The sequence below is a fragment of the Podarcis muralis genome, chromosome 1 (genome assembly GCF_964188315.1).
Source record: "Podarcis muralis chromosome 1, rPodMur119.hap1.1, whole genome shotgun sequence".
NCBI lineage: Eukaryota > Metazoa > Chordata > Lepidosauria > Squamata > Lacertidae > Podarcis > Podarcis muralis.
Window position 1 is genome coordinate 92,795,731 of NC_135655.1, and position 10,445 is coordinate 92,806,175.

The following is a 10,445-nucleotide window of genomic DNA, read 5'->3' on the forward strand; positions in this document are numbered from 1 at the left end:
ATCAGGGTTGGGGAGTCTGTGGCCTTCTAGATGTTCTTAGACTCCAGTTCCCATCAGCCCCAGCCAACATGGCGGATGGCTTGGAGTGAGGAGAGCTGTGGGCCGCAGGATCCCCATCCTTGCTTTAAAGGACAAGAAGATTGTGATCTGGGAAGCAACTTGACAATGGGGTTGAAGTTCCAGCAGGAGTCTCCATGGCAACCAGACCAGAGGATTCCAAGGCAGGCCAGTGTGGCAAAAGCAGCTCCTTGCTGCTTACCCTAGCCTAGGCCAATGGAAAATGGAGGAGCAAAGCAGCAACATCTAAGAGGGGACAAAAAAGAGGAAATTCAAGATGGGGAACATGATGAAATTGTTGGTAAGTCAACACAAAAGGAAAAAAGACTGAAACACAGGTTTTGAGTCGTTGGAGTGCGTTGAGTGGAAATGACCAGGCTGGGGGGACGGAAGCAGGACATTATTATTATTATTATTATTATTATTATTATTATTATTATTATTATTAAACATGAAAGAAACAAGTTGCTCTGAGGCCTACCTCAGTTTCAGAATATAAACATGACACATGAACAAAACCCCAAATGTCCAGTAATCCCTTCAGCACCTAATTCCACTTTGGAATGAAATGAGAAGCTGGAGGATTGATCTTTACTGGCATATAGTGCATACAGTCACTGCAATCCCAGTCTAACTTAATCTGGGAGTAAGACCTATTGAATACAATAGGATTTATTTCTGAGTAGACAGGGTTAGCCATCCAGCCAGCTGGAGTGACTAGTATGATCCCCGAGGTATGGTCTGAAGGCAAACCACATATGGACCCCCTCAGCATTGGCATTCTGCTGGCTCTTGAAGACGACACACCTGTTTAGCCAAGCATTCCCCTGAATTTGAACTTATTCATATAGTTGTTTAAATTGCTCTTCTAATTGTTATACTGTTTAATGGGCTGCTTTCTTCTACATTTTAATTATGGATGCTTTTAATACAGTTTATTAATTTATGGTATTGTGAACGTGAGCTGACAGCTTTCTTTTTCTTTTTCTGTGCTTTCTCTTTAATAAATTTGGAACAATAATAATTAAAAATGGATTCCCGTAATGCTTTAATGGAACTGATTTATAGTGTATTTTAATTACGTATGGGTTTTATAATTGGTTTTATACTTTTAAACTAGCTTAGAAGCCTTTCTGGCATGTAAGCAGCATATTAAAAAAAATATGTTGAAGCCAAGCAGCTTTGGGTTTAGTCCATGGGTAGACAACCTCAGGCCCGGGGGCCGGATCTGGCCCAATTGCCTTCTCAATCCAGGTGATTCAGTGTGTTCTCAATCCAGGCGAATCAATGGTCCGGGAATCAGCGTGTTTTTACATGAGTAGAATGTGTCCTTTTCTTTAAAATGCATCTCTGGGTTATTTGTGGGGCCTGCCTGGTGTTTTTACATGAGTAGAATGTGTGCTTTTATTTAAAATGCATCTCAGGGCTATTTGTAGGGCATAGGAATTTGTTCCTTTTTTTTCTTTCCAAAATATAGTCTGGCCCCCCACAAGGTCTGAGGGACAGTGGACCGACCCCCTGCTGAAAAAGTTTGCTGACTCCTTTTAGTCAGTGCCTGGATGGGGTACCACACATGTATGCTGCCTTGGCTTCCATGATGAAAGAACTGCAGGGTATAAATGTAAGAACATACAGTAATTAAAAGCACTAGCAATATAATACTGTTTTTATTTAATTATTTTCACAGAAGGTGAAGTAAAGCTTTATGAATGAGGATTACAGTCCACAAACATTAACTTCTGGGACATTCGCCGAAATAATTTTGATTTCATTTTTTGTTTTTGTTTTTACAGACTTCCAGTTCTGAGACTCCACAAAATGACAATGCAGGTAGATAGTTCACTTGATACCTTTCATTGCAGATCAAGTATAGGTAGTGGGGAATCCTCCAAAGGTTGCGGGCTCCATGTTAACTACCCCTGGGGTAGTGATTATAAATAGGTTTCTGCTTTTCAGAAGTTGCAGAGGAAAGCCTACAGGAGACAGGGATCGAGTGTCTCTCCAGATTCCTATACTGCAGGGTTTCTTGTACTTTGATCCACCTTCTTTATCTGTCCTCCTATTCATGTGGAGCATGCATATTCTGCATATTGTGTGTGTGTGTGTGTGTGTGTGTGTGTGTGTGTGTGTGTGTATTATAGTCAATATCCCCTTCTCAGCAGCTTCCCCAATTACTGTAAAACCAGCATAGCAACAAGTCACATTTTGTGATGTGATAGTGGAAAATACTGTAATTTTTGCTCTATAAGACTCACTTTTTCCCTCCTAAAAAGTAAGGGGAAATGTGTGTGCGTCTTACGGAGCGAATGCAGGCTGCGCAGCTATACCAGAAGCCAGAACAGTGAGAGGGATTGCTGCTTTCGCTGCGCAGCGATCCCTCTTGCTGTTCTGGCTTCTGGGATTCAGAATATTTTTTTCTTGTTCTCTTCCTCCAAAAACTAGGTGCGTCTTATGGTCTGGTGCGTCTTATAGAGCAAAAAATACGGTAATTGCTCTAGGCGTTATACTCTCTCAACAACTTTTCTATAGGGGCTGTTAGATACGTAGCATTATTTAAAGAGATCAACATTTCTATGGGTCGGTTAGGTTGAGAGGGCATTTTGCAGTTATAATATACTGGCAAGCAATTTTATTTTCCTGAGCCATTTTGGTGTGGGGGTGAACAGAGAAATCTAAAACATGTGCAGGTAGAAAGGTTTTATGTAAACCCCCCCCCCCCACTGCAACCATAAAACCACAAAATATGTACTTTGTTTTGTTCCCCCTAGAGATCAGAATGCCAATAGATGAGGAAATGTTATCAATTCCAATCAGCAACAATGTTTATGCAATTCTTAAGAGGAGAGAGAACTACCTGTGTAGTCTGCTCGAAAAGAAGTTTGGCTGCATAACTGTCCTAAAGAGCATCAGGAATCCCACCGAAGTGTATAGGAAAAGCCTGAAGGAAGGAATTGAAGTTTCTGTCTGGGTAGATGATCTTACAAGGCACGAGGCCGATGCTTTGGTGAATGCAGCCAACGAATACCTGCATCACTTTGGAGGCCTTGCATTTGCTCTCCTGAAAGCTGGAGGGCCAGAAATTGAAGAGCACTGCAAGCATTTCATTGAAAAGAACGGACCGCTCAGCGCTGGCCAGATTGCAGTCACTAGTGGAGGAAGACTCCATTGCAAGCAAGTCATCCATGCAGTGGGCCCAAGATGGTCAGAGGAGCAGAGGGAGGAATGTTGCCTCAAGCTTGAAGCAGCCATCATCAATATTCTGAAATATGTCAATGCTCCAGAAAACAATATCAAGTCCGTGGCCATTCCTGCCCTCAGCTCTGGAATCTTCAACTTCCCGCAGGATTTATGTGCTCAAGTCATCGTACGGACTATAAAGAATTTTATTCAGTTAGCTCCGTTATTTGGTTACTTGCAAGAAATCCACCTCGTGAACATTGATGAGACCACAGCTGAAGTCATGAAAAGGGCGTGCGAAGAGTTGCTAGGCACCAACGATGTCGTGCCTCTGGCGGGAGCAGCAGACTCCATCACAGTCAATGATCTCTGTCTCCAGATAAAAAAAGGGAACATAGAAGCGCAGCAAGTAGGTTACCGTGTTCTTACAGGTGATATGGAGAGGGCAAATATTCATTACTTTCCCCATTAATTGGGTTTTTCCATGCTCACAAGTACCAGATGAGCAGTACTGTGTGAAAACTCATTACAGAACATCAATGATAAAAACCGAATAAAAAACATACTGACAGACAGCCTAATAATAAAATAGTCATCATAATAACAGTCCCCTCCCCCACACTTTCACATGCCATAGATTATTGAATAGCCATAGGCCTGGGTAAAGAGGAATGTTTTTGCCTGGCACCTAAAAACATGTAGTGAGGGCGCCAGGCAAGCCTCTCTGGGGAGAGCATTCCACATTCGGGGAGCTACCACATTCCCCAGAGAACCATGCATGTAGAAATCATGCATAGATTCAAAATGAAATCGTTTCTGATTCTTACATCATTCTCTTCCAGGCTGCCATTATTATTAGCTCTGTGACTGTGCAAGATGATCTCTCTCAAGGAACCATCTCAAGAGCAATCCTCGAAAAGGCAGGTCCAGCTATGCAGGAGCAATTTCTCTCTGAGTTACAGAGACTTCCAGCAGATAACCTTAAACTCATATTCACAAAAGGGTGCAATATTGACTGCGAGTTTGTGCTCCATGTGGTATGGCCATCTTACAGTGAATGCAACGCACAGGAGGTGATGGCTTTTTTTCTATTAGCTTTTCATTTCACTGAATGTTGGAGGGGGGGGGGGGAATCACCATTATACCGTAACTACTTTCCTCCTCCAACAGGCACTAAAAGCTGCAGTTTCTAAAAGTCTTCTCAAGGCTCAAGAGCAGCAGTCCTCATCAGTTTGTTTTCCTCTCCTTGGGATTGAAGATTTACACATGCCAAAGGATGAAGTAGTGGAGATTATGGTGGAGGAAATAATACACTTTGCGGAGGAATATCCTGGGAAGAAGCCTGATGTATTCATTGTGGTTCCTCCAGATGACAGTGATGTTTATGAGGTGAGGTTCTGAATGCTCATGGCAAGTAGCTAAAGACTGGCCATCTAATACAGTGGCCATCTAATACATACGCTTCAGGTTACAGACTCCACTAACCCTGAAATATTACCTCAGGTTAAGAACTTTGCTTCAGGATGAGAACAGAAATTGTGCTCCAGTGGCGCGGCGGCAGCGGGAGGCCCCATTAGCTAAAGTGGTACCTCAGGTTAAGAACAGTTTCAGGTTAAGAACGGACCTCTAGAACAAATTAAGTTCTTAACCCGAGGTACCACTGTAAATGCATCTCTCTAAAACATTTTTCTATAGTTTTATCACTGGTTTCCACATAATGGTGCCCTCCAAATATTTTGGAATACAGCACAACTGTGGTCAGCTCCAGCCAGGATGGCAAAGGTCAAAGATGATGAGACCTATTGTCCAACAACATACAGATGGTGCTAGATTGGAGAAGCCTGGGTTATCACTTGAGATAAGCACAATGCTCAGTTTAATATGGGAACTCTCACTACTGCCCATTATACTCATTGTGTGGGATTTTACTGCCCCAGGTCTAATCTTGAATGTGAAGTAAATGGTGATGGGTTTAGCTTTCTGCAATGGAAAATGACCATTGTTATTAGATGCCGAAGATTCGTAGTGCTTTGTACACTCCATCCTAAACAGGCACAATACTGCTTAGAACTGAGCCCCAAAAAGCAGCAATTGTATGTGTTTTCTCTCTTTTTAAAGGCTTTCTTCACCAAGCTTATGTCAGTCAAAAACAAACTGGAAGAAAAGATGGACTGCAGCAATATGGATAGCATGGGTAATAAATAAATGGGATGGTTAAAACTGGTTGAGATTTTCTGTGTATATAAAAAAAATATTTTAATGTTTGACCACAAATAGAACATGTCAGGAATATTAGAAAACTAAGTTTTGTGTAGGTTTTAATGAGGGACTTGAAAGATGAGTGGAGTTGAAGAAGAGGCGGGGAGAATTTGTAGTTGGTAATAAATAATTCTAGCAAGGGTTCAATTTAGAGTTTAGTAGTGGAACACGGTTTCAAAGTCCACTTTTGGTTTTCTTGTAATTTCAACCAATTAGCCCTGTCAATACCCCCCCCCATCATCTATCTGTGTGAGCCCTTCAAATATTTGGCTATCATATCACCTCTTAATTGTCCCTTCTTCATGAGTCATTCACTAACCATTGCAACACCTACCAATAATATTTTTCAGAGGTACAGACTGACATGCAAGCCGATGGAGGTTGTGAAAAAAACGGACCATTTGTGGAACTTATTGGACGCAGCCAGGAAATGCTGGAGGCAGCAGGACTGTGGCTCCAAAACATCATACAAGTTGAGGAAACTCACCGGATCGTTATACAAAATTATAACCTTCTCAACCTTGGCAGTGGTCAGCCCGTTGAGCTGTCTCATCTGCAGCAGCACTTTGGCATAACCATAGTGGAGAGTTTGACCGGGGAGGGTGCAGCCCTCGAGATCGAAGGTTCCCCCCGAGCCGTGATTGATGCAACATTCGCTATCGAATTCATGCTGCAGACTACAGCCAAGCAAGAAATTAAGGCAGACGGTATGTTATGAAAAATATGTGAACACTTGCTAAGAAAGCATCTGGTGAAGAATTTTGCTTATTGATATCCTTCACCTTATACTAAGCGCAGGCTTCTAGCCTGTACAAAGAACAGTTTGAAACCATACAGGCAGTAGCCCTATTCAGTTGCTTTCTCCACCAGGCCATTTCCATTGTGCAGGTGGGTGCAAACCCTTCCTATACATCACTGTCACTATTCCTGTACCCACCTGGTCCATTGAAGGCTGAACATTTTTATTTTTATTATTAAATTTGTATACTTTCCACAACACATTTTGAAAGAGCATCGGATGTCAATCAGCCAAAGTATTTTATTATTATTATTATTAAATTTGGGGAAGAATTTGGCTTTGCATTGGAAAGCCTTTTCAACTCAAGTAGGCTCCCGGATGTGATTTAGAACCCTGAGAAATCATGGTAAGAGGTTACAGGATTGTAGCCTCAACGGATTTCAGTTGTCGCTGTCAAAGGAAATATTACCACACTGTGAAGAAGGGGCCTTTATTAAACACCGAACTCATTGTGCTTACTGTTTTTCCATTTTAATAAGCAACAGGCATTACCCGTCTCCAGTATGCTTACGGTTAATTTTCCAATCTGAAAGTTGCACTACTATTCAGTATTTTATTACCTGCATCTAGGATCTTTGAGAAACTCTCCTCATCAAGAAGGCCACAAAGAAATGGCGAGTAAATACTGTTACCAAGTCACTCCGATAGAGTCGTATCTTCATGAATTCAAGGACAAAGAAAAACAGCTTGAAAAAGCTGGCCTCCGGGTTCTGAAGGTAAAGAGATGACCAATGGCAAAGTAATTCTGAAAGAATATTGTGATGTTTTACAAATATCTAAAACCAACAGGAATATAGGAGGGTAAAATCCAAGTCAAAATGATTATTGAAAACTGATAGGTTTTTACCAATATGTGGTATACTCCTAAATCAAACTCAGATCACATTACTTCATGTAGAGAATAAATTGGAACCGTTTGGTCTTTTTTCATCCTGGAATTTCTATTTTAAAAACAAACAAATTGAAATAAAAAAGTACTTAGCATTGGAACAGTATGTATTTTTTAGTGTTGCTGCTATTGAGCTGGGCACAACTTACTTTCATTTTCATTTCAGATAGAGAAAATATGCAATCCTCTTTTAGAATCTACCTTCCAAAGGATTAAAATAAAAATTGAAGGAAAAAATGCTGGAATGCCAGTATGCCATAGGCTATACCATCGTGTCCCAGCTCAGTACTGTAGTCTGGTGTGCAAAACGGGATTTCAGAAAACCTACCCCTCCTCCTTACAAGGTAAAGCATGCATATACCCATGAAAAGCAAAAAAACAACAACAGAAAATCAGTAGATTATCTTCAAACAATTTGACTGCCATGTTGATGCATTCATCACAGGTGTTCAAGTACATTAATTCAAAGCTTAAAAAGCTAGCTAAATAAAATATAAAATCAAGTGGTACCTATCTGGTTCTTAGAATTATCACTATTGTCCTCACAGTAAGATTTAGCTTTTCCTCTGTAAACCCTAAACTGATCTAGAGTTAGATTGCAGTGTCCATTGCTGCCACCAGGGCTGGTGTAGCTAGTGGGCAGTGTGAATCTGCTGCCTCTGGTGGCAAAAGGCTCTGAGGTGGTGCCCAGGTGGGTGCTCTGCCTGCCCCACTGCCTCCACTGCTGGCATCAGGACAGATTTCACACGAGATCTCACAAGATCTTGTAGTGCGTGCAAAATCTCATCTGAAATCAGCGCCACTGCTCCACCAGTAGCAGTGGAACAGCACTTCCCATCTTGTCTCAAGCAGCAAAATTGGATGTGCTGCTCCCGATTGCCACCGTGATTGCAATTGTTAAAATAATTATAATACCAGCAGTTTCCCAGCATGTCCTTAAGGCTTCTTCAATTATTACTTGGTCCTCTTATTTCTATTCAGGGCGGGAGTGGGAGCAGACCAAGTCATATTCAGAAGCAGTTTGTCTTGCATACTGCTACCATAATGAAAACATGTCTCTGTTTAATCAGTCTGTGTTTTGCATTGTTTTCCAGACCAGAAATATGGAGCTGGCATCTACTTTAACAAGAACCCCAGGAACCTTGTAACAGATACCAGGGAAAAATGTGAAATGGACCACTTGATCTGTGTGTTTGAGGCTGAAGTTGTAACAGGCTCATATACAAGGGGCAATCGAAGCTATGTTGCACCACCATTAATTAGTGCAAGTAGCATGAAACTCTATGACAGTGTTGTTGACGATATTCACAACCCTGAAATCTTCGTCATTTTCAATAGGGAGCAAGCTCTCCCGCTGTATTTGTTGACTTGTTCCCTGCTTTGGAATCCAGTGCAGAAGACCCAGTTGGAACCATCAGCTCAGAATCTATGAGGCCTTAAAGTTCAACAAATGATAGGTACTAGGTTCTATGAGTTAGGTTTAAGTAATTTATGTACATGGCAGTTCTCCGATGCAGTGAAAAATCTTGCCTCGTTACAATCTTGAAGTATCGTTATTGCTTAATAAGCAATCTCAGCATGGGAAGCTTTAATTTGATTTAAAAGAGAACCGCTGCATTCACAACACAAGTTCTTATATTAAAATGCCAACTTCAAACCATCTGCAAATATTTGTTTTTTTCTGTACAATAATATAATAGCAAGTGCTTCATGCAGTTCAGGATCAGCTTTTGTCTAAGTGCCAGAGATGCTGCTTTTGGAAATTTCAAACTTCAGAAAATTCCAAGTAACTTTGTATTTCTAGAATGTCTTTGATGGTTTATTGAATTAAGTGCTATTAAATCAGTTGGTTTAAAATCCACAATAAATACCATGTTTCTATCAGCTGTACCACTAAATGTCAGTGTAACATTCAGCTCCTTCTCTATGCCATTGCATACATGCTTTGGATATGGGGTGAAGACTACCTGCAACTACATTGGAACATATGACCCAAATTCTTAGGGTTAAAGGGGGGCAAATATTATAAATGACCTTTTAATAGATTATGATCCTTAAACATTACCTTTGTTGCATTAGCTAAAGGAGGCAGTAACTGGTGTGTGACAGATACTAAAAATAGTAAGATTCCTTTGAAATAATACCATCTTTTGAGGTTTTATAGTTTCCATCTTTTAGTAGATTCTTGAACATCTGGCAATAGCATTTTTGAATAGTGGACATCTTTATAAATGTGTCCCCCCAAAAAAAGAATCTGTTAAGGGTGAGTACTCCCAGAAAAAACACTGCTGGTAGGTCTCTTGACTTATTTGACAGATCCAACAAAGTTTGTAATCCCAGTTAACAACAACCAATAAAAGGCTCCCCGCTTAGCAACAACTAAGTGTCTTCCTCCAAAAATTGGCTGCTGAAAACAGAGAAAGCTTTAAAGCAAGCCAGTTGTATGTGAGAGAGGATGTGTAGGTATATGCAGGCACTAGAAACAAATTCCTGAGCAAGCAAAAGCTGCACCTCACTCATGGGGTTGACTTCCAAATATTCATAAGATTGTGCTACAAGTGTATGGTGTACCATGTCCAGCCAATATTTTGGAAGTGGTACACTTTGGAGCACAGTGAGATTTCATTTTTCTCAAGCCTGAGGTTTGCTTGCCCCCTTTTTAAAGATTTCAGTAGTTCAATACTATGTAATATGCACAGTCACCTGAAACTTCCAGTCTGCTACAGAAAATCCCCAGCATATTTGTTCTTGCATCTATTTTTTGAATTTCCTAAAGGTAAACACTGGATTTTGAAAATGCACAACATGACTCATCCTCCCTTGTGAAGTTGCATGCATGGGAGCAGATCATTCAGCTCAATGGACTACTTTTCCTTGCTGCAAGTGCCCCACTATAACCTGCTATATAGGAGTGGCGTTTGTGCCTCCCATATGCAGATGCAGCCACATCACTCACTAGGCCCGTGTGCTCAGGCTGGAAGTACATGGGGTACCAGTAAAGGGAAGGACTGGCTGGATCTACACATGGGAGAGACACATGGGGCTCCCAGAGCAGGTCATAGCTGGGCACTTGTGCTCAGCAGAAAGCTGCAGGAAAAAGGCAACCCATGCAGACAGATAGCTCATGGTTCAAGTATTATTGATAAGCAAAGTTGTAAAAAGGCTTACTGAAAGAAAACACTTCATTAGTTATACATTCCAGTTTTCTAAGGACGCAACACACTTATTTTAAAGAGGATATAAAAAGAATATGACATTCTAACA

General features: G+C 41.0%; 1 protein-coding gene across 1 annotated transcript; it reads left to right on the forward strand.

Annotated features, from left to right (window-relative positions):
- Nucleotides 1–251: 251 nt before the first annotated feature.
- PARP9 (poly(ADP-ribose) polymerase family member 9) lies at nt 252–9,595 on the forward strand. Its single transcript, XM_028743993.2, has 10 exons — nt 252–358; nt 1,851–1,887; nt 2,826–3,643; nt 4,077–4,307; nt 4,405–4,623; nt 5,353–5,428; nt 5,844–6,200; nt 6,863–7,008; nt 7,348–7,525; nt 8,276–9,595. Exons 1-10 carry the CDS (start codon nt 335–337, stop codon nt 8,611–8,613), a joined length of 2,424 nt encoding a protein of 807 aa, XP_028599826.2. The 5' UTR covers nt 252–334; the 3' UTR covers nt 8,614–9,595.
- The last annotated feature ends 850 nt before the right edge of the window (nt 9,596–10,445 follow it).